At 40.3% G+C, this 25,561-nt stretch overlaps 1 protein-coding gene across 7 annotated transcripts in view; it reads right to left on the reverse strand.

Annotated features, from left to right (window-relative positions):
• Nucleotides 1–25,561, reverse strand: part of UBE3D (ubiquitin protein ligase E3D) — a 113,153-nt gene that overhangs the window by 46,971 nt on the left and 40,621 nt on the right. Inside the window, exons 9-10 of one of the 7 annotated variants that reach the window (XM_038397238.2) lie at nucleotides 25,459–25,556; nucleotides 24,430–24,778 (exon numbers count right to left, since the gene is read on the reverse strand). The exons of 3 other annotated variants lie outside the window; for them this stretch is intronic. In XM_038397238.2, coding sequence (XP_038253166.1) covers nucleotides 24,747–24,778; nucleotides 25,459–25,556 — 130 coding nt within the window. In that variant the 3' untranslated portion in view covers nucleotides 24,430–24,746. Of the gene's footprint in view, nucleotides 1–15,415; nucleotides 16,395–24,429; nucleotides 24,804–25,458; nucleotides 25,557–25,561 lie in introns of those variants that run through there. 3 more of the 7 variants (XM_038397235.2, XM_043510567.1, XM_043510566.1) reach the window with 3 other exon arrangements.

A 25,561-nucleotide genomic window follows, 5' to 3' on the forward strand; every position in this document is an offset into this window, starting at 1 on the left:
TTTCTGGTTTGAATATAAAATGCACTGAAATTCTCAGAGCTAATCACACTCAAGCACAGAAACAGCAGCCAACAATTTTTTTTTGTAAATATTTTTGCCAATTTACACTGAGGAATAACAGATTATTTCAGCAAAATCAACTCAGAATGCCAGCACAACCAGTTTGCAAACGCATGTTAATCTAGGCTTCCTTTTCTTCCATGTAAGAACTGTCAGATCAGATTAATGGTCCATTCAGTCCAATAATCTGTCTCTGACAATGGCCAGTACGATGCTTGAGAGCAAACTGCAGTTACAGATTTAAATACATATTTTTATTAGCAGGTCAGCCACTTCATTCTTGTATTTCTTCAGTGTTCCTGGAAACATATCAACCAAACCTGGTGACAGGTTGCTAGTTTGTCCCTCCTTTTTCAAACAGCTGAATCTCTATAAGTACCTGAAAAGAGCAGGTACCATCCCATCATTCTCTGTGGCACAGACCAAGACAAACTCACTCACTCATTCATTCAATCTGTAATATCCTTACCTTCTTTAATTGCTCCCTTTACCGCTGGTCCTCTAGCTGACCCACTGATTCTGTGACAGACTTACTGCTTCTTATGTACTGAAAACATTTCTTGTTATCTATTTTCTCTTCACACTCCCTCTTAGCTTTCCTAATTTCCATTTTATGTTTTACCTTCCACGGTTTATGCTCCTTTCTATTGGCTTCTCAGGGATGGGGATTTTTACTTGAGAAATACCTGTTTCGCTTGAATGGCCTCTTGAACCTTTGCATTTGACCATACTGTTTTCCTCCCCCCTTGCCTCCTTTTTCCTTTTTTGTTTGGAAGTAGGGAAGATTCCAGTGGCTCTATTATATACACTATGCTGAAGTAGCTGCCATACTGCATCCAAGGATTTTAACTTTCTCAGTTTTGACTTAAGTGATTTTTTACTTTATTTTAAATCCTCTTCTAAAATATGTCAATGTGCTCATTTCTGGAGATGTTTTTTTCCACAAGGATGTTGGGGAAGTTCTATGGCCTGTGTTATACAAGAAGTCACATAGGATGATCAGAATGGTCCCTCCTGGACTTGGAATGTATGACTGTATGGATTTAATTATAGAGTGGTACAATTATAGTTACTTCTTAAACCAACTCCTTAGTACTCCTTAGGATTTCTTAGTACTAAATCAGGAATAACGTCTCCTTTTGCATGCTCTCAGACTGATCCAAGAAAGCATGGTTTACATTGTTGAAAGTTGTTTCTCTAAACCTTCCCTGATGTGACATTTGACCATTTATATGTGGTCAGTTACTACTGTTTTATTAGACTTCTGCTTCTTTGTTCTTCTTCTGCTCTCTCACTCAAGGTAGTATTAAAAAATGTTTTTCTTCTTCTGTAATTGTCCTTGTGGATGAAAGAAAAGCTCCTCTTTGCTAAAAATGGAGTATTTCATTGTTTTCTAATACAGTTATTGATTTTACAGAGCCTGTTTTTATTTTGCATAGACTAGCTGTCTCAACTGCCATCTAGGAGAAAGTATTGCTTGCTTTCACGTCACTAGCTCTGGAAAAGGCTCAGTCGTGTGAGGTGAGTGCCTCCTGGGAGGTACTAAGCATCTAGTGGGAGCAGCATCCCCAGGAAGCACTCTGCTCCTTGCAGGATCAGGTCGAAGACACTAACACAGAATGAGTACCTCAACACTGTTCATTATTTATATTTCCCTATTTCGACTAGTGTATGCATCTCACTGCTACTGCCTCTTCTGTCACAAAATGCCATGAAGGTGAACCAAGATTAGAAATGGATAATAGAGGGGTATAAACACAAGTCCCTAGTTTGGACTAAATTTTATGATGGGAGAACTCACCGCTGAAAATAAACCTGGACAGTTGACATGAGTCAAGTTTAGAAACCAACCCCCAAAGCAGGTTGATATAGTAGAATGTACTCAACAAAATGGTTCTGAACTAGAAACAGCACACATCTTGAGTTAAGCAAAAAGGACATGAGTGTGCTTTGCAGCTGGACACTAAATCCTTGCTTCTAACCTTATACATTGTTATAATTCAGTCATGCCTGTCAGCTATTTCCTTATTAGGAAAATTCTTCCCAGTCATAAGTTAAAAGTAAAATCACTAGCTTTCTTAGCTAGAAGCACCATTTACTGTAAATATTCAAAAGGAGGTAAAAAACTCCAACTTAGAAATCAATTAGAATAGTAGAAATTAAAAGTAGAATATACTGTTACTGTAGAGATCAACTAGTACACTCATTGGAAAAAAAGGCTTACATTTAAAGTAGCAAAGGCAATTTTCCAAATTACTTGAATATACTGAGGTTAGCCCAGTGTGAATTTCCAGATATCACCCAAAACAAATTCTTCTACTTTACCAAAAATATATTAATTACTCTCCAACCTCTTATTATAAATTCTTTGCTTCACAGATGACTGGATTCCCAATGAACGTTAGTGTGAAGGGTTTATTTATAAATTTGTTCAGATATGGTTGGTTACTTATAGCAGATCTCAGTCTTCATGTGACATCTCTTTTTAGGGGAAAGTAAACTTTTTAAGAGGCTTGCCACAGAACTTAAAAAATGTGTGTCATTACCCAAAAGCAATACAGCATAATCTTCTTAATCAGGCGGTTCAATATTGGGATGTCTCTCTGGGCACCTATGTAGTATAGCAACAGGGAATGGCAATGAATACTGCTTAATTGGGATAGTATTAGCATGAATTAGATAACACAGAAAGCAGCAATGCATGCCTTAGCAACACAAGCTACCACAAGTACATGAAACCTGTCCTTCACTCTCCAACAGGCTTCCCATCTATCAAATCAAATTCGAGATCTCAGTCCTTTATCTTCAAGGCATTCAATGGTCTGGGCCCAGTACAAATGAAAGATCTCTGAAGCTCTGGGATGAGGACCATAGTTGACAACTTGGCTCCTTAAGTACAATGAAGCTGTCCATTGCAAGGATAAAGCTCGTTTATGCAAGAGTAAGAGCTTTTTCTGGGGCCACTCCAAATGCAGTGCAACAACTTTCACAGGATCTAGGGACAACCGCCAACTGTAAGGTATACTTCTTTGACCTTGCCTACACTCCCCCTCTCAGCACAGAAGACATAAAAAAATTAAAAAAAAAAAAAAAGAAATAAAATAAGAACTGCACATAGGTTTCTGGAGAGAACAAAATCTGTCACATGACAAATGCTAATCACATTGCTTAATGCACTTCCAGGTGGTGCACCAATACTATAGTGATGAGGGAGGTATAAAAGTCTAAATGGGGGCCCACAAGACTACTGCTTAATCGGGGCCCACAAGACTAATGCTATAAAGTATGTTTATTTATGCTTTGATCTTTTAAAATGGAGAATAGAAAACAATAATTAAGAAATAAAAAATTAAATGCCATGAACAACATTTTACTCTTTTTTTTCCTAATAGTTTTGCATATTGTGCCTTTCCAGAATTTTCTCTAAGGGCTTCATTCCTGCAGCAGGGATTCAAGTAGTGATACTGTAATCATGTTACCATACTGGGCAAAAGATACAAAGCAAGGAAAATAATGTTGCTGTTATATGTATGACAGAAAAAGGATTTAAAACAGTAAGAGATTTTTTCAAAGCTGTCTCAAGGATTTGTCTGTCTTCAATGAAAATGAATGAAAGATAGTGTCTAAATCACCTAAATTGCTTTGAAAATGTCAACCAGTATTTTCTGATGTTTAACAAATTGATTCTAACAGCAAATGTGAATTTCACAAAAAATGAAAATGACTATTCAGATTCAACTAGTGGTGAAACTGTCAAAGATCTTCAACCAAAACAGCTGACCAGACTCTTTAGGTAAGCACATCCAACTTTCTATACTCCAGAGAACAATGATATCATGCCAATAGTAATTATGGGTTATACCGTGTGAGCAGCTGAGAACCCTCTATTCCCAGTTTCGTCAAAATAAGACTCAGAAGAAGCTCTCCTCAACCTGATAGAGCAAGATTTAAGATATCAAAATTGTGAATTATGTATTTATTCTGTCATTCCCTGAACCCACATAAGAAGTTGTGACAAAGTTCCTCCTTTACCTTGGTGGGTTTTGCACTTATTAGCGGATTTGCTTGCCTCAGAGATTCACGGCAGCCCTCAGTTTGGCCATTTTCGTGGCTAAAATCTGCTGTTTTACTCAGATAATCTCATCTCTGGCCAGCCTGGGGAAAAGTAAGGAGAACAATCCCCGCAGTCTCTGCTGATCCACCATGTGGGCCGGAAAACAGCCCAGAGACTTTCCCCTCTGGTGGAACCCACAGTCCAGGTCAACTCCTCCTTTGTCTGATCAGGAGTTGGGAGGTTTGTGGGGAACCTGGGCCCGCCCTCTACTCCGGGTTCCAGCCCAGGGCCCTGTAGACTGTAGCTGTCTAGAGTGCCTCCTGGAACAGCTGCACAACTGCTACAACCCCCTGGGCTACTTCTCCATGTACTCCTTCCTACACCTTCTTTATCCTCACCACAGGACCTTTCTCCTGGTGTCTGATAATGCTTGTACTCCTCAGTCCTCCAGCAGTATGCCTTCTCACTCTCAGCTCCTACTGCCTCTTGCTCCCAGCTCCTCGCATGCACGCCACAAATTGAAGTGAAGTCCTTTTAAACTCAGGCGCCCTGATTAACCAGCCTGTCCAAACTGATTCTAGCAGTTTTTTCTTAATTGGCTCCAGGTGTCCTACTTAGCCTGACTGCCTTAATTGGTTCCAGCAAGTTCCTGCTTGTTCTGGAACTGCCCCTGTTACCTTACCCAGGGAAAGAGATCTACTTAATCTGGGACGAATATATCTGCCTTCTAACATGCTCCTGTAGCCCTGGCACACACATATCTGGAGTGTGCCAGGCTGCAGCCCCTATTCCAGCTCCTCACCAATATTTTATTATGTTTTTGGTTGCACTTTTCTCCTCATCTTCTTATTTATGCACTCCCTATCCATGGCCCCACAAAGTCATGGGATCTCCTGGTCCTAGCTAAAATGGCCATCTATAAAACCAGAGTGAGGAGGTTGGCCGATGGAGTCTCCTGTGACTGTGGGGCCTATTTCTGATCCTCGGTCCGTTCACGTATCCGGGCAGAGTTCCTCTGGGCAACACCCACTGACTCCCTTGACACCTTTGAGGAGCAGTGGGTGCTGTCCGAGGTTCTCTGCTCGGGGTCCCCGTCCGGTTCCCTTCGTTTGACCCTTTGACCACACTCCTGTCCCTGTTATTTCATTAGTTGTCCCCCGGATAAAATTAAAAAAAAAAAAAAACCCACACACACTCCTGTAGCCATCTGGCCTGACCGTGTCACAAAGTGTTAACAGACAGATGAAGTCTCGCTCCCATCAATACGTGGAAAATGTGCACACAGTCACTAGTCTTAAACAGTACCTGCTTAAATTCCCTTGCACATCACTAAGAGATCAGACCCTTTTATGTTTCAAGTCAAGAAAAATGTTACTTATATCATTGGAAAACCTGCACTGGACTTTGTTTTGTTACATTATTTTTCTCTCAGGTATTTACATACTTTTTGGAGCATATCAATGGCAACCATCTTTCAGCCAAGGAAGTTTGGGTGCAACTACAGAACTCATCATCCTCAGTAATGGGCCAGAAAAGTTGCTTTTGAACAATATGAGGCAATCCCTTCTTTTCCCAGCTTTCCGCTGTCACAAATCAAGATCACTGTGCTGCCTTGGAAATCATAGCCTATGATACTCTAAGGAGTGGTAGACCATGACTGAGAAATGAACCAAGTTTTACATAAGGCACTGCTGAATGCGAGCACCAGGGCACAGGAATAGTTTGACTTCTTTGGCTCTAATCTTACTACATAAATTGTATATTTAGGCTCCGGTGCAAAAAAAAAAAAACACATAAATGAGACTATGCATGTGCTTAAAGTTAAGCAAGTGCTTAAGTGCTTTGCTGAATTGGGGCCTTACTGAAAAATCTGATGGGAAGAGCTAACAAATGCTCAGTTCTGACTCTCACACTTCATTAGTACTGAGTTATCTTTTCCACCATCCATAGCACTTTTAAAGGATAGGTGACTTTACTGAACTAAAGGACAAGCTTGTTAAGTAAAATGTCTTTGTTGCCTTCATTTTTAAAGCAGTTTAATCGAAAAACAATTATGGTATGCTAGATGTGAAAATACATTCAATATGCTAGGAGGCTACATTATTCACACTTTTAAGTATGATTATTCTTGAAATGATCTGAAGATGGCATAAAATTAATGCTGATTTGTTAGTCACTAAACTCTTGCCAACGTTTAAATGATATGGAAGACTAATAAATGCAATTCTTCCATAAAGAACCTGCAAACTAAATTCCTCTGCAAATGTTTAATTTCAAGAATGGAGACACTATTTTTTTTCTAAACTAAACATCTGCACTCCAGTAGCAGCCCAGTTAATTCTTTACCTTTATGGCAGGAAGGAAGTAACTTATTTGCAAGTACATAGACTTTTACTAGGATCTGAATTAGTTAACAGAGTACCCTGGACCCAAGAGGATTTTCCCTCCCATAGAAGATCATACCTGTTGAAATGTCAAAGCATAATGAAGATGTGACAGACTTGTCTCAAAAGGATGGGGGAAGGGAAGTGGAACAGACCAATAGGAGGGAGAAGACAAAAAAGGACCTGCACCAGGAGGGTCTGACAGGAGCTGGGCATTCTACAGAGGCAGCATTCTTGGTATTAATGCGGCAGCATGCTTCTTAGGACATGTCTACGCTTACCGGGGATCGACGCTGCAATGATCGATCCACCGGGGGTCAATTTAGTGGGTCTAGTGAAGACCCACTAAATCGACCGCAGATTGCTCTGCTGTTGACTCCAGTACTCCAACGGAATGAGAAGCATAAGGTAAGTCGATGAGAGAGTTTCTCCCATTGACCCAGCACGGTGTAGATACTGCAAAAGGTTGACCTAAGCTATGTCAGCTCCATGTTATTTACATAGCTGGAGTTGCATAACTCAGTTCGACTAAGCCCCATAGTGCAGACCCTAAGTTCCTATATCTTAGTTTCTCAGTTCATCACTCTGGGTGCAGAATTAAGATAGTTTGGTGTATCTGTGAATTTCTATACTTTCAAGTCATCTTGATCATTCTTTTAAAACATTCTTCCCATTCAGTTAATGATACATATTCTCAACAATGGTTAGGCATACCTTATTGTTTCTGGGAATATATATTTTAATTGAGACAATTTGGGTGTCTGGACCTTGATTAAAAAAAAGGTATCAAGTGCCCTGTAAAAAAGAATTTAGCAGGTTTAAAACATTTTATCCTATGAAATGTAAGTCCTAAATGAATTTTCAGCTTGTCGCAATTAGAAAGGACATATTATTTATATTAAGAAAAGGGGTTTATAATGAAAATTCAAACTTAACCTGACTAGAGTAACATCTGTTCATTGCTGTAAACTCCTTTCAGAAAGTCTGGATTTCACAGACATAAGAAAAATCAAGTTGATAAAATGTTCTTATAACTTTTCAAATGGTCCTATAAGTATAATTTTGCCATTTGCTTCAATAATGGGTTCTATGATTTAGAACAATTCTAAATTTTACTCATAATTTTCTAATTTCTAACAAAGCTTCAGAAAATACATTAAATACTTCTCAGTGCTAAAAACTACAGTAAGAAACTGTAGATTCTAAAGTATTCTGTTTATATTAAATGGCTTAATACAAGTCTCAACTACATCCATTTTCTTATATTACATGCATTTTTAAATTGTTTGTTACTTCTCAAAGTATTTTACCTAATACAGTCATCATTTAGGAGAAGTCGGACTCAGAAAAATCAAACCGTTACATCTCACCTGCAAAGTATAAAGTAAATCTTGCTCACTTTACTCATGTGAGTGTCTTTACTACCCCCAATTCTGCTCTTAGTTATTCTGGTGTAACTTCATTAGTTTCAAAGGAGTTTCTCCAAATTTGCAACATTATAAATGAGAATAGAATTTGGCTTGCAGACATGAAATTTTGATTCCAATAGGATTACTCATATAAGTGAAGAAAACTGAAATGACAAGAGGAAATCCCTGAATCTGGGATGCATCATCAGTTCCAGATCATGGACGTCAAGTCATCTTACCACACAGTTACATCCTAAGACACAGTAAACAATCACATTAGGAATAGTGTTACAAATTTAGCAATCTACTTGAATTAGTACATTTTAAATGTCAATTTGATCTAGCGAATAAAATGTTATAAATCTAAAAATCAATCCCAATATTATATATTGTTACAAAAACCGCTGATGTTTTTACACTGAAATGAATCTCAAAAGTGGAAAGGGGAAAAAGAAAGCGTGAATTCCTGTAATGTAGGAGGCATAGAAGGCAACTGAGGAGCAAAGCACAGAAGTGTATATGCAAAACAAGGAGTTCTGAACAACAAAGCTGAACAGATCCTTGTATATAACTATTTTCTTTCCTTCCTTTTTTCAATTGTCATTCATGATTTATTTCCCTGAACCTAATTCTTAATTCCCAGCATCATTTTTGCCTAGGTAGATACAAAAATAGAACTTGCACTTTCTTTTAATTCAGAAGCTCTGCTACTCAGAGCCTACAAGAGCAAGAAAGTGCAAAAGCTCAGCTCCTACTGGGCACTGGCTGAAGGTTGTTGCGTCTGCTCATAAATATCTATGGTATGCAAAGTTATTGGCATAGTTCCAGAGTACAATGTAATTTGCAGAATTCCCAGCAGTGAACCAATGTGCCTCCCATTAAAAGGGGAGCCAAAGTACTCTCATAATGTTGTGTGGACAGTGATTTACAATGTGCTGTCTTTCAATTTAATGTGTCTGTTCTGTGAAGAAGAGGCAAGGCTGCTATGCTTTTAAGTCACAACTTGTTGAACTTCTTGTTGAAACAATTCCAGTAGTTCTGACTGGAGCCGATTCAAACATGGACTACAATAGCTGCATCACTGCCAAGGAGGAATGGGATAGTCAGTGATAGAAGGTGGCACTTTGGATTATAGTTGCACTTTTGAGTATCTAGGATTAACAAGTATTCAAGCATTACCCAAAGCTGCATTTTTCTTGCCAGCAGTAGGGTATATATATCCACAGCTCAAAAGGAAATGGTGGCATTTTCTAATTCCTTGAAATGTTTTCCTCTTCCATCTAGTACCATTTCATTCTTTCCTGGATACATCTTAACCTATGTGAGAACAGCTGGCTTGTTATTTCCTTAACGTATGGTAATAACTGTAGACTGTGCTGTCTGGAATGGATGAAAAGACAAAGGAGCATGTCACTGACACACTGCTAACGTCACAACCTGTATCATAGAATGAAAGAAACATAGGGCAGGAAGGGGCCTCAAGAAGTCATAAAGTCCAGCCCCCTCTGCAGAGACAGGACCAAGTAAACCTAGACCGCAGCCCAACCAACACACAGCTGCGACCCATTTGACATCCTCAGGGCCATACAGGTAGCAGATTTATAATGTGTGGATGCAGCCCATGTAACACCTAGAGAGCTGCACATGCAGCCCACAATGGTAAATAGGCAGAGAATCATTGACCTAGAGACCACCCCGACAGGTGTTTGTCCAACATGTTTTTAAAAACCTTCAAAAAAAAAAAAAAAAAAAAAAAAAAAAAAAAAAAAAAAGGGAGATTCCACAATCTCCCTTGGAAGCCGATTCCAAAACTTAATTTCCCTTTTAGTTAGAAAGTTTTTCCTAATCTCCTTTGCTGCAGATTAAGCCCATTACTTCCTGTCCTACCTTCAGTGGACATGGGGAACAATTAATCACAGTCCTCTTAACATATATGAAGACAGTTAACAGATCCCCTCTCAATTTTCATTTCTCAAGACTAAACAAGCCTAGGTTTGGGGGCTCTTTTTTTTTTTTTAAACCTTTCCTCACTGGTCAGGTTTTCTAAACCCTTTATTATTTTTGCTACTCTCCTCTGGACTCTCCAATTTGTCCACATCTTTCCTAAATTGTGGCACCCGGAACTGGACACAGCAATCCAGTTGAGGTCTCATCAGTGCTGAGTAAAATGGGAATATTACCTCCTAGGTCTTACATACAACACTTCTGTTAATACACCCCAGAATGATATTAACCTTTTTTGCAACTGTATCACATTGTTGACTCATTCAATTTGTGATTCACTATAACCTCCAGATCCTTTTCAGCAGTACTACCACCAAGCCAATTATTCCCCATTTTGTAGTCATGCGTTTGATTTTTTACTTCCTAACTAAAGTACTCTGCACTTTTCTTGATTGAACTTGATCTTGCTGAATTCAAACTAATAGTCCAATTTGTCAAGGTAATTTTGAATTCAAATCTTACCCTGCCAAAAAAAAAATTCTTGGTGTCATCCACAATTTTTTAAGCACACTCTCCATTCCATTATCCAAGTCTTTAATGAAAATATGGACCAGGACTGACCCCTGTGGGACCCCACTAGACCATCCTCCAAGTTGGACAGTGATCTCTTGTTAAATACTGATTGAGTGTGGTCTTTCAACCAGTTGTGCACCCATTTTATAGTAATTTCATCTACATCCATTTCCCTAGTTTCCTTAGGAGAATGTCATATGGAACTGCATAAAAAGTCATACTAAAATCAAGATACATCATGTCTACTGCTTACCCACATCCATTAGGCCAGTTACCCTGTCAAATAAGGAAATTAGGTCGGTTTGACATGATTTGTTCTTGACAAAGCCATGCTGGCTATTCCTTATAACCCTATTATCCTCGAGGTGACTACAAATTGATTGTTTAATACATTGTTCTAGTATCTTTCCAGGTACCAAAGTTAGACTGACAGGTCTATAATTCGTTGGGTCCTCTTTGTTCCCCTTTTTAAAGACAGGTACTACATTTGCCCTTCTTCAGCCCTCTGGGACCTCACCCATCCTACGGGAGTTGACAGAGATCATTGCTAACAGTTCTGAGATTTCTTCAGCTAGTTCTTTAAGTACCCTATGATGAACTTCATCAGGCCCTGCTGACTTGAATATATCTAACTTTTATAAATATTCTTTAACCTGTTCTTTCCCAATTCATTCTCCCTTGTTGTTAATATTAATTATGTTGAATAACTGGTCACCATTAAACTTTTTAGTGAAGATGGAAGAAAAATAGGCATTAAACACCTCAGCTTTCTTGATATCAATTATTAGCTCTTCTTTGCGTCTAAGCAGAAGACCTACACTTTTCTTCATCTTTCTCTTTATTTCTATAATGTATTTAAAGAACCTCTTTTTATTTCCTTTTATGTTTCTGGCTAGGTAAAACTCATTTTGTGTTTTAGCCTTTCTGATTCTGTCCCTTTGGAGTTGTGCTACTAGTTTGCACTCCTCTTTAGCAATTTGTCCATGTTTCCACTTTTTGTAGCATTGCTGAATGATTTTCAGGTAATTAAAGAGCTCTTGATAGAGCCCTATTGGCTTCTTTATATTCCTCCTATCTTTCCTTTGCATCAAGATAATTTGCACTTATGCATTTAATATTGTCTCCCTGAGAAACTGCCAGCTGTCCTGAACTCCAATTTCCCTTAAGTTTTCTTCCCAGCAAATCTTGCCTACTATTTCTCTCAGTTTCTTAATGTCTGCTTTTTTGAAATCCATTGTCTTTATTCTGGTGTTCTCACTTTTTGTGTCCTTTAAAATCATTAAATCTATCATTTTATAACCATTTTCACTCAAATTGCCTTCTCTTTTCAGATTCACTACCAATTCCTTCCCGTTCAGAATCAAGTCTAAAATGGATGTCCCCCAGGTTACTTCCTGCACTTCTGAAACAAATAGTTGTCCCCAGTACATTCCAAGAACTTATTGGAAATTTTTTGTTTTGCTGTATGACTATTCCAAAAGATATCTAGGGAGTTAAAATCCTGCATTTCTCCCCAGATCTTATGTTTTGGATATTTCTGTTTTGTGTTCGGATATGCCTGCTCTTCCTGATTTGGGGGTCTGGTAGTAGACCCCATCATCATATCACCACTATTTTTTACCTCTTTTATCTTTACCCAGAGACTCTAAACTGGTCTGCCTCCCACCTCCTGCTGGACCTCAGAACAAGTGTATAGTCGGGCCTCGATTTACACGGTATTTTTTGCATGGTTTCAGTTATGCACAGTCATAAAATTATGACCTTCTATTTTTGTACATAGTAAGGATTCACTTTTACACAGTGCAGCATGGTTCCCAAAATGCACAGATCACTGGCATAGCCAGAACGGAACACTTGGGTGGGCCCCGTCTTCGGGTGGGTGGGTAACAATGGAGGTGGGGAAGGGGAGGCAGGAAGGATGGGCAGGAGCAATCAGCACTGCCTCCAGCTGGCCTTGCGGGGGATAATGGACCTATCCCCCCAGTCCCAGGTGTGCAGCCGCGGAATAATGTCGGGGCGTGGGGGCTTGTCCCGCTCCGCCCAGGGCTCCAGCCGGAGAGTGGGGTCAGGAGCTTACCTCGCTCCACCTGCTCTGCGTTCCAGCCGAGGAGTGGGGTCAGGGGCTTGCCCTGCTCTGCCTGCATGGTATTCCAGCTGGGGAGCAGGGTCAGAGCGCAGGGGCTTGCCCGCTCCCTGCCTGGAATGCCAGGTGGGCAGAGTGGAGTAAGCCCCGGTGCTCCAACCCTGTTCTCAGGAATGATATATATGAGACTAGACAATAGTAAATTGGGGGCTAACACCGAGGGATTTCTTTTTAAGAAGATCTAGACTAATATGTCTTTCAGGGAGATTGGAAGAATATCAGTCTCCCTGACAGAATGCACTCTGTTACAGCAAGGGGATGAGGCATTCCTTGCTAGTTTTGATCAGCCAGGTGTGCCACAAGTCTCAGCTTGCACTGACGTCTTTCAGTATTTCTAATACTGCAACTCCATCTGCTAGACTGGGATATTTTTTAATTCTTCTAGTCCTTATGATTGTGGAGAGGATTTTCCAAAATGTAAATTAATGTAGTGATTTCTTCCTGAGTCTGCTGTTAATCAGAGCTTTCCCAAGCAGCAGTAGAATCAATATATTTTTACACTGCTGCTGCTTGGAACTTCTAAAAGTAGCAGTGGAGAAGCAATTATATTGCAGCCAATATTTTAACAAGAGGTTCTCAAAATTACTCCCCTTTACTCAGTGAAACTCTCTGTCTTATAGAAGCATGTGCTCAGAGACAGGAGGAGAGAAAGACTGGGGAACCTCTTATTTACTTCTTCCATTATATGATCTCCAAGATTAAGTCATCACCAGTCAGTATGATACAGTAATGCATAAAAAGCAGGGCTGAGCTTCGTTATACACAAGGGACTCCAACCCTCCCACCATGGGGTGGTTGAATTTTTGCAAGGAGTTGCCATATGTTTCTCCCAGCACACAGCTGCAACAGAAGTAAGTGCAGGAGCAATTGCCCAGGGGAGCAGCACCTAACGAATGGACCCAAAGAGTGGGAGAGTAGACCATGCTGTTATCAGTAAAACTGCAGTCTCTCTAGCCAGCCCCTGGGAGCAGTATTTGAGTACCTCACAAATGATGGTATAGCCTACAAAGGCAAGATGTCCAAAAGAATGAAAAAAATGTACCTTGAAACAAGTAGAAATGAAGAAACCACTGATGACATTATAAATCACATAGGAGTACCAGTACTATGGAAAGAGGAAAGGATTTTAGAGGATGGAGAGGGGACATTAACTCTGCAGTTTTTCCTTTTCTAGTTTGATTGACAAAGTCACTCAAGATGACCTCAGAGTCTTTTGTAAAACCTGTATTAACGCTGCAAGGTTCACTCTGTGGAAAGTATGCATGTGCTGCTTAATGGTTAGCTGCGTAAGCCAGATCAGCCCAGTGGTGCACCTCTTCAGAAAACCTTCAAAATCATTATAATGGGCTGCTAGGTCTACTCAAGTTAAGATTTATGGGTTTATCAAGTGGAACATTATGCAGTGTAACCTTTTCCACACCCCACTATTAGGTGGTGCACAGCCAACCTGCATGCACCATCCCGTTGTGTGTGGAGCAATCCATATTGATGAATACCATCCCTTTCAGCAGATACTCATTATATATCCCTTCAGAGCCACATACATAGAAACCTCAATGAATGGGATCCTTCACAGTGAAGATACAATGTATTACTGTATTTTACACTGTCAAGGTCCCAAATAAGGTTTCTGACATTGACTTTAGAAAATTTGCCTTTTTTTGAGTGGCTTATACCCTTAAGGCTTTCCAGCAATGATGCAGTTTTATGGATTTTCCTCCTGCTAAAAGGAGTTTGAAGTTTGAGAAAAGGTTTACTGTGGAATGTCCTATGCAACGAAATCTGGACATGCTTGCAGAGGTGATGAACTCAGCTTCAAGAGATTGCAATATCAATTTCCTTGATGCTTCAGCAGTCCTGCTGGATGATTACAGACTGGAATTCATCTGTTAGTTTTGAAATGTTAGCAAGAGAGACAGATCATGCAATCTTTGGTGCTAAGGAATAGGAATATGAATAAGAGGTTAGAGGCAAAGCTTATTCTGAAACAGCAGACAGTGGGGTGAAAATGGTAGATACCTACACAAAAATAAATATATAAAAAGAACTGATACGGTATAGGCATTTATTAACATCAGTCTGCTACAGAGGATAATGTTAGGAATTAATAATTCATTGAGAGAGGAGGAAATGTGAGGGTGAGGTTGTGGGGGGCGGAGGGGAAGGTTAGAGTAAAAAAAAATTATATAAATAGTATTTTCCAATAGAGAGATGTCAAAAATCAATGACAATAAATCTACTGATTTAAAAGTGTGTTTGGAACTTTTCATCCAACTGCACACTGGATTTTTATGAAGTCCCTTTTTCTTAAAAATCCTCATCTGGGATTTTACTTGTTTTAATTTCACCACTTTATTTTAGATCAAATTTGTTATGTCCAGGCCCTGCCTGGAAAGGGCTTCATTTCCTGACCTACATCGGCGGTTCAAAGGTGTAGCTAAGAGGATAGTGTCCCAGCAACTACATTCCTCTTTAATTCTCCATTCCTTACAGATCCAGCAAAAGACAGCTGAGGCAGCGCCCCCAGCTAAAGGAGGCCCCAGGAGAGAGGTATGTGAAAAGAGCACCTGAGGTCACAAGCCAAGAACAGGAAGTAATGTAAAACAAAGAGGACCCTGGAGGTTGTGTGGATGAAGAGAAAGAAGTAAAAAGAAAAGGAGTACTTGTGGCACCTTAGAGACTAACAAATTTATTAGAGCATAAGCTTTCGTGAGCTACAGCTCACTTCATCGGATGCATCTTTGTTAGTCTCTAAGGTGCCACAAGTACTCCTTTTCTTTTTGCGAATACAGACTAACACGGCTGCTACTCTGAAACCTGTCAGAAAGAAGTAATTACACAGGAAAATACAAGTCTTCTGCTAGGGCTTGAGGCAGGCTCCTTCCTACCGATTCCTGCTACTGGTGTCTCAAGTAGTATCCAGCTCCTTCTTTTGACATGGGTAGTAGTATTTTTCCATCACCAATTCCTCTAACCCAGTGAAATGGCCTTAACATTCAGGATATGCTGTCAGTGTAATTCTTTTACAGTAGTTGTTAGTACTTACTTAGGCAAAGTATACTTAGTGGGAAAAATAACTTTTTTCCTTGATTTCTGCTACACTCCATTCAAGTCCCGTTCAACTCCTAAAACACACTGCTTTGTCTGAGGAGAAACTGCACTTTGCATGGCTACACATACAAATTTTTGTGTGTTTAATAAGGGCTTAGATAAGTAATCTTAAATCCCAGTGGGACTCATTAAAGCAACATCATAAAATTTTTACACTTGCATATGAATGGGGGTTGGGGGGGAAAGTCTACCTAGCAGTTTGAACTCATGCTGCCTAAGGGAAGTGATTCTTGAAATTCATGTGTCTAACTATTTGAAATGGATTTATAGTAGCCAATTATGATAAATCATTGCAGAAGCTGACTAGTAATAGATTATTTTCAGACAAGGTAGTCCATTTTAAATACACAAAATACAAAACCAAAGTTTAAATAATACTAAAGCTGATCATCTCTTGCTTATGCAAATTGTAAGCATGTAGTTCACCCCTTTGGGGCAGTTAAATGCTAACAGTTTTACTGTCCAGTGGATTTGTGTGTACGTTCCTCCCACCCTGTAACATTCTACATCTGTTTAGTTTGGTTCTTATCTATAGCTCAACCCCTCTATAATACCTGAGCTTCCTGATGGAGCCCTGAAGATCCCTTTACTTCTGCCTTCAGGCCCCCCACTCCATTTTACATCCTGTGTCTTTACCCTCCTCCTAGTAGAAAATTTGAACAAACTCCTCATGGATTGGGATCAATTCCACATTGCAGGCAACAGACTACTTTATGCTGTAAAAACAAAAAAACACACACACATATACATGAAGTATATTTTAGTAAACACCCTAAACTAGTATCACACTGTTACACACATAGCTGTGATAGAGCTCCCTCTGGATTGACACTCACCAAGATCTTCTATTTGGAGCCCACCTCACTGGGCCCCTTGTGTTTTAAGCCTCCTGAGTCTGAACAGATCCCAGGCATGGCCCTGAATGGGGTCTCTAAACATACTCTCAGAGGGCATATCCTCCGTCTTGCATTTCCTTCCGAGAGTTGCAACCACACAATCCAATTCCCTTGCCCCTGGGATCACTGCTGAACCTTCAGGCTCTCCCATAGCTTAAACATACCCTCTCCCAGACCTCCAGCCATGTGGGCTTTCTGGGTTTACTATTTACTTCATCAGGGGCACATGATAGTGAAGTAAAATAGACCCACAAACAGACCTTCCACAGGATTCTAAAACAAATGACTCTTTACTTAGATAGCATGAGAAATGCACAGACGTAGACAAAAACACTTGTATGCATTTCCCTGACTCGGGTTCTCTCACCACTCTGGAGAATTCTTTGGGCTTGGGAATAGTCTTCTGAGGAGTCCAGGTTCCCCTTTCTGCACATGGCTTCTCCTCTGAATCACGGAGTCTCTCTATCTCTCTCTCTCCCCCTAGGTCAGCTAGCTTCCATCTTCCTCAGCTGGTTGCAGAATTAAACAGCACCCCACTGCTACAAAAGCATGCCTCTTTCCTGACTAACCTTCCTGTGTGTCTGAGAGTCCTTTTCATTTATATGTCCCAGCAACTACACCTTTCTTTGTTTCTTTGTTCTGCTGCTGGGGATTTTCTGCACTCTGCACTTCTCCCTCCCTACAAAAAAGATGGAGGAACTAGTCTCCTAGCTTCAGCCAATCCATTGCCTCAATATGTTTCCACCTGAAGAGGCAACCATTAAGGTTTAACATCCCACCTCTAGCCCTGGTTCTGCAAACCTGAAAGCAAGTGGTGGAATCCACATACACCGAGGCATTCCATGATGCAGCAATTTCCTATCAACCACCAGAATTCATTAGATATACACAACTCCCCCAAATCATCACACACACTATTTTAATAAGTGTTCTTCAGAGAGAGAGTTTATAAAGGTCATTTGGCCATCTTTATGGATACCACTGAAATTGCTCAATGCATAAAAGAGGAAAGAAATAGTCCTCATGAAGCTTGTTGAAATCAGAAATACGAAGTGCATGCACTCGTTGATTTTTTAAATCTTCATATCCATATCTCAAGGTTTTGATTACACACACACATCCCAAAAGTACTAAAAAGAAACAGAAGTGTCCTCTTTACTTCTGTAGAATGAAGATATTCTTAAATTATAAAATCTGTGACATTCCCCTCTGGTGTTATCCGGACCAGTGATCTGCCAGGTCACTCCAATCCTTGAATCTGGGAGCCAGCCTTACCCTGCTCTGCTGTGAGAACCCCCACTCCTGAGTCATTCATGCACAGCCTCTGGCATGTAAGCTGCTCCTTGGATTGTGCAACCGAATGACACTAGCCAATACTGCCGGTCCCAGACACAATCCTAGGAACCTCCGTCTTGTAGTGTCCAATTATGCCCGCTGGATGCTGCAAGCTTATATGAGTTCATCAATTTAATGAAGAAATTGATATGTACCAGGCTTGTTATCCCAAGAGGAGCCTCTGACATGCTTCAAACCAAATGCACTGCTTCAGGAAGAATAAAACAAATACATTTATTAACTATAAAGATAGATTTTAAGTGATTATAAGTCCAACCATAAAAAGTCAGATTTGGTCAAATGAAATAAAATCTAAGCTGATCTTAACACTTTCAATGCCCTTGCAATCTTAGATGCTTCTCACCACTGGTTGCCTTTCAGCCAGGTTCTCCCCTTTGATCAGGGTTTCAGTCGCTTGGTGTGGTGTCTGTAGATATAGGTGAGAGAGAGAGAGCGAGCGAGCGCATGGCAAACGTGTCTCTCTTTTATCAAGTCCTTCCTTCCCTCTTGGCTTTGCCCCCCCCCTTTCAGAATCAGGTGAGCATTACCTCATTGCAGTTCCAAACTGACCAAAGGAGGGGGGGTGACTCACTCGAGAGTCTAACAGATCCTTTTGTCACTGCCTAGGCCAGCATCTTTTGTTCCTGTGAGGCTGGGCTGGGTTTGTCCCATACCTGCCCTGATGAGGTGTGAACTACCCTTCTGCTCTTGGAGAGTTTTTGCCAGGGCTTATTTTAAGCCACGAGGACACGTTTTCAGCCTCATAACTACATACATGAAATTATAACCAGTATCATCACTATAGCAACCATGCTCAGTGCATCATGAGCCTTCCAAAGACACCCAACATGACAAACTTTGCATTGGATACCACACAATCATTTTATAAAAATGAACATGGGCGTGTAAGGTGTTCCCCCGAGGCACAGAGCGTCACAGTATCTTAACATGGAAATTTCAGTTAAGTACTGGTATAACTTCAATAAGACAAAATAAATTTCTGTTTAAAACAAACAAAATGAAACAAAAGACAAGGTGCAGACTCGGGACACATCCCTGCATACTAATTTTTGACTGACCTACTCCTCTATGCAGGAGCCTTAATTCATACTGTCTCAGGTGAAAGGCTAGGAATTAGAACTCATGAGTTCTTGGCTCTCAATCAAAGCTGAATTCTGTAGCTTTCTGAAACCTGCCGTGCTCCCCCAACTTCTTTCCCTGCAGCCCCTGAGTTTTCCCTGAACACCTCTCATCAATCTGCTTTCTTAAGGAAATCTGATTAGATGAGAGTCCAGTGATCGACCACTATACAGGATTCTCCACTCCTCTCCCTTTTGATTATTGTATTGAAACTATTTGACTGAAATAGCCTCTCAGGTAGCAGTTCCTCATCAACTTTATAGCCTGGGAGAATTGATTCCTTTCTTCCTCCAGGATTCTCCCCCAAACCCAGAAATCCACCATTACTGTGCCAAGTGCCTAAGGTGGGTACTGGGTCTCTGGATTTTGGCCTAAGCTATAAATGAAACTTGAGTAAATCACTTGTTCTCAAACAGAATAGGTCCCTTTGAATATAAAATGCCAGAAAAATCCCAAGCCCTGATTTTCTTCTCTAAGACGTTCTTCAAATGTTTAGTTCCAAGGACTACTTTATAGGCCTGGATTAATGTGACTTTCCAAATAAACAAACATCATCATACAACAGCAGCATTCCCGCATAAAATATAGTGAACGAATGGAATCATTCCCTAAACAACTTCTGAAATTAGCTGTGATCAGACTGAAGTTGTACAGCATCTGCCATTCTTCCAATTCCCCACTTTGCCTTATTGATACAGAAATTAAAAGCAAACTAAAATTAGTAACCTAAGTTATTTTGCCAATATAAGTAGCATTAGTTTATGCAGCCTCTGGGAGTTGAATACAATAGAAATAACAAATATTGATTAATTTAGAACTAGGCAGTATTTTGGGGTTCTGTAAATCAAGAATTGAGCTTTGAATAGTTCAGTCAGCAGTCTGCCTAACAGATTTATATAACATGTAATATAATTAAAGGCAAGTTTTATTTTATACTCTACACTCATTAAATGATTCAGCTATCAAACTCTGTTACCTAGACATTGCTATTTGGATGATATTATTGGAGTTATGTATTTACAGTTGCCATATGTGAAACAGAGTCCATATATCTAGCTGTAAACACCCACAAACTGTAATTTTATGAGTATACTACAAGCTACTATATCTTGGCTCACAACTACATAAATTACAATTATAAAAGTACCCTTGACATAATATCATTGTCACATTTAAACCACTTGGGCTCTCAAAAAGCAGTTTTGTTAATAATGTGGAATAAATATCTATATACAGATGTCACATTGCTGATCTTCCAGCAACCCGCCCAACAAAAATTCCTCCAAAATAGTCACTAAGGAAACTGACTAGCATAGGCAGTATCAATTTAGGGTTTAGGATCCAAAGTCCATTTTTCGCTCTGAGTTTTTAGTATGATTGTAGACTTAACTACTGATGTTGCAGGTGCTTTAGATAGATTTTAAATTAACTTCCTAGCAGTGACCAATGGTTATGTAGTTTTTTCTTCACTATATTTTCCATCCTACTTTACACTTCTCCTATCCCAAATTCTGATGCTAATGAAAAAAAAGCCATTAAACTTAGTGGCATGAGAGGAGATCAAACTGTACTTACTTAAATTAAGATGTTTCATTTAGAATATAATAATCTCTAAACTATATGCATTAGTAAGGAAGAATGATAAGGGATATTTATAAAGAAGAATGAATTGCATTTTTGTTCTGCCATACATAGTGAGATAAAATCTTGCTTTGATAGGAAAACTTGATAGCGTATCTTTTTTTTAGTAAGATTAGCATACAATAAATGATTCAGCAAGGTAGTAGTCACAATATTATTTTTAGAATAATAATTAAAATGTATATTGCCTTTTATATTTTCAAAGCCCAGGCGAAACAGTTAGTCACAGTATCTAGTGAGATGAGTAATGATGTAATGTATGAACATCCCCTATTATACAGATTTGGATATAGGCATACAGAAGATAAAATTTTCAAGAACACCTAAGTGACTTAGGAGTCCAAGTCAAGTTTTCAAAAGTGACCTAGGAACTTAGGAGTCTAAGTCCCATTGACTTTCAATAAGTTTAAATTCTTAAGTCACTTTTGAAAACAGGGCTTCGCTGTCTTTGAAAATCTTACTCTAAGTGACTGTCCTAATGCCACACAGCAAAACAGTACCAAAGCTGGCATTACAATATGAGTTCCTAGCTCCTAGCCTAGCAATCAATAAGACCATGCTCCCTCTCTAAGGGCTGGTATACACTAATGCTGTAAGTCAACCCAAGGTACTCTACTTCAGTTACATAACTGAAGTCGATGTAACTTAGGTCGTGTTACAGCAGCGTCTGCACCACGCTATGTGGACACGAGACACTCTCCTGACAACTTATTTTCCGCCTCTTGGGAGGTGAATTATATTTGATGGCAGGAGAGAGCTCAGCCATCAATTTAGCTTGTCTTCACCAGACCTGTTATATCAACACCACTGAATCGATCACAGCAGTGCCAATTTAGCCGGAAGTATAAACAAGCCCAGACCTGACACAGTGGACAAGGAACTGCCACTCTCTACAAATGGTCCTCAAGGTTTTGTCCCAACAATCTTCTTCCCTTTAATTTGTGATACTAACATTACTGAACCTAGTTAAAATTTGACAGAAAGAAATCAAAGCAACAAAATCATAATACTTAAGCTTTTCTATAGCACTTTTCATCTGAAGATCTCAAAGCGCTTTACAAGGAGGTCTGTAAAAAGATAATTATCCTGATTTAAACGGTGGAAATACATACTGTAACTAACGCCTGGTTCCAAAAATAAAAAAGAATGAAGATCCTTGCTCAATAAGTCTGTCAATTGTCAGTTTACCTCATTTTCTGCAAGTAGAGTTACTGAAGGAATGCAGATAGACATTCTACTCCTGGTTCTCAAAAGGAAAAACTTGTGCAATATTATAGAATTTAAATAACAGGACTCAGACTGAATTAGAACTCACTTTAGAACCTTCAAATAGATGAATTACTGTACAGTGATTTCTGAAAGCTATTAGAATAAATAAGAAAACTGCTTCACAAATAACTATACCTCAGTTGATGAAGACTAATTGGAAGAGAAGTGAGAAAACGGAGCAAATTTCTGGTTTCTCATTATCAAGATATCCAGATGGAGGTAGCCTTCCCAGAATAAATAAAAGAAAGAAATCAACATCCTGAAACCCAGCAGTTACAATACAAATTTTAAATTACAGCACATGCATCTTGATGTAATCATAACATTGTAGTGATAGTATTGGAATTCAGGTAGTTCCTGGCTTTCAGCCACAAACTCAAGCCATGTCTATACTACGAAAGTACTCCGATTTCACAGAAGTTGATTTTTGGAAACAAGTGCATGCATCCACACTAAGCACAGCCACACTAAGCACATTAATTTGATGGTGTGCGTCCACAGTACCATGGCAAGCGTCGACATTCTGAGCGGTGCACTGTGGGTAGCTATCCCACATTTCCCGCAGTCCCCGCTGCCCACTGGAATTCTGGGCTGAGCTCCCAATACCTGTTGGGGCCAAAAATTTGTCACGGGTGGTTATGGGTAAACGTCTTCAGTCAACCCTCCCTCCCTCCGTGACAGCAACAGCAGACAATCGTTTTGTGCCCTCTTCCCTGGATTGCCCGAGCAGACGCCATAGCACAGCAAGCATGGAGCCCGTTCAGCTCACCGCAGCAGTTATGACCATTGTAAACGCCGTGCATTATCATGCAGTTTATGCAGAACCAGCACCTGAAAAACCAGGCGAGGAGGCGATGGCAGTGATGAGGACATGAACAGATTTCTCTAAAAGCACGGTCCCTAGCAATTTAGAGATCATGGTGTTACTGGGGCAGACTCATGCCATGGAATGCCAATTCTGGGCCCGGGAAACAAGCACAGAGTGGTGGGAGTGCATAGCGTTGAAGGTCTGGGATGATTCCCAGTGGCTCCAAAACTTTCGCATGTGTAAGGCCACTTTCATGGAACTTTGTGACTTGCTTTCTCCTGCCTTGAAGCGCAAGAATACCAAGATGAGAGCAGCCCTCACAGTTCACAAGCGAGTGGCAATAACCCTGTGGAAGCTTGCAACGCCAGACAGCTACTGGTCAGTCGGTAATCAATTTGGAGTGGGCAAATCTACTGTGGGGGTTGCTGTGATGTAAGTAGCCAATGCAATCATTGAGCTGCTGCTATCAAAGATAGTGACTCTGGGAAATGTGCAGGTCATACTAGATGGCTTTGCTGCAATGGGATTCCTTATCTGTGGTGGGGCTACAGACGGAACGCATATCCCTACCTTGGGACCGGACCACCAGGGCAGCCAGTACATAAACCGCAAGGGGTACTTTTCAATGGTGCTACAAGCACTGGTGGATCACAAGGGACATTTCCAATATCAACAAGGGATGGCCGGGAAAGGTTCATGATGCTCAAGTCTTGAATTCTCCCCCCCACCCTACCCCTTACTGTTCCTCAGACGTTCTTGTTAACTGCTGGAAATGGCCCACCTTGATTATCACCACAAAAGATTTTCCTCCTTTCCCCCACTCCTTCCTGCTAGTAATAGCTCATCTTAAGTGACCACTCTCCTTACAGTGTATAATGTAAAACCCATTGTTTCATGTTCTCTGTGTGTGTGTGTGTGTGTGTATATAAATCTCCCCACTGTATTTTCCACCAAATGCATCCGATGAAGTGAGCTGTAGCTCACGAAAGCTTATGCTCAAATAAATTTGTTAGTCTCTAAGGTGCCACAAGTACTCCTTTTCTTTTTTTCAGAAAATAACTGTTGGGGATGTTGAAATGCCAATAGTTATCCTTGGGGACCCAGCCTACCCCTAAATGTCATGGCTCATGAAGCCATACAAAGGCACCCTGGACAGTAGTAAGGAGCTGTTCAACTATAGGCTAAGCAAGTGCAGAATGGTGGTAGAGAGTGCATTTGGATGTTTAAAGGGTCGCTGGCGCAGTTTACTGACTTGCTCAGACCTCAGCGAAACCAGTATTCCGATTGTTATTGCTGCTTGCTGTGTGCTCCACAATCTCTGTGAGAGTAAGGGGGAGATGTTTATGGCGGGGTGGGAGGTTGATGCAAATTGCCTGGCCGCTGAATACACACAGCCAGACACCAGGGCGGTTAGAAGAGCACAGCAGGAAGCGCTGCGCATCAGAGAAGCTTTGAAAACCAGTTTCATGACTGGCCAGGGTACTGTGTGACACTTCTGTTTGTTTCTCCTTGATGAAAACACACCTCCATGGTTGCCTCTAAATTCCCTGTAAGCCACGCGTCCTCCCCCCTTTGATCACAGCTTGCTTGCAAAGGAAATAATTGTTTAAAAAATGTATATTTTATTAACTGATTATAAAAATAGGGAAATAACTCACAATGTAGCCCAGGTGGAAGGAGGGCAGGAGGGAAGGAAAAGGCCACTTTAAAACTTCTTGAATGACAGCCTTCTGTTGCTTGGGCTGTATACTGGGGTGGAGTGCTTGGGTGGCTGGATTTCAGCGCTAATTCCCTCATACAGGAGGAGTACAGAAATCGGTTTTAAGAGCCCTTTATGTCGAAAGAAATGGCTTCGTTGTGTGGATGGGTGCGGGGTTAATTCAATTTAATGCTGCTAAATCCGACAAACTCGTAGTGTAGACCAGGCCTCAAGTCTTCTAGTTCATGCTGCTCCTCTGAAGCTAATAAAACCGTACGCATTAGTACAATTTCTGGAAGTCACGGTTAGAATCTTAAGAGAGAAACAGACAATAATGCTAAAAGAACACAATAAAAAGGGGGATACAGCATCAGTGCCAGAGCAGTAAACAATTCAAAGATATTTTAAATATATGCTGGAAATAGAAAGTAAAATCATCAACAACTTTTTGACCATGAAACTTTTTCCAGCACACATCTGTAAAGAGAAAGTTGTAATTTTCTCTAACTGTCCCCTTTCATTCAAAAACCATTTTCTAAAACCAGCTCGTGGTCAAACTGACATCGCTAACTTAATTTTTTCCAGTTTTCTTCATGTATTTTTGATAGCCCTTTAACTTCAACACTGTTTAACATTATTACTCTCAGCAGTCAGGCAGTTTGCATAAGATGTTATTTGCCAACAACCTATTACTCCACAGGAAAACCTCTTCCATTTTCACAGCAGATATTTATGAGAAAGAGCCTTGCTGAGAGGAAGGTGAAGAACATCCACATAATAACATACCCAGTGGGAAAGGATAGCTCAGTGGTTTGAGCGTTGACCTGTTAAACCCAAGATTGGCCTCCTCAAGGATTGAACTCACACTTAGGGATCTGGGGCAAAAATTGGGGAATGGGTCCTGCTTTGAGCAGGGGGTTGGACTAGATGACCTCCTGAGGTCCCTTCCAACCTTGATATTCTATTATTCTATACCCTTCATCAATAAATACCTGAATAAGAAACGATCAGAACGAAGGTACAAAACATGCTTCTCCAACAAGACTCAACAGCATTTTCTAATACTCTTTTCATAGGTGGTACGTCTTTCCTGTG

Source organism: Dermochelys coriacea, chromosome 3 (assembly GCF_009764565.3).
Source record: "Dermochelys coriacea isolate rDerCor1 chromosome 3, rDerCor1.pri.v4, whole genome shotgun sequence".
NCBI lineage: Eukaryota > Metazoa > Chordata > Testudines > Dermochelyidae > Dermochelys > Dermochelys coriacea.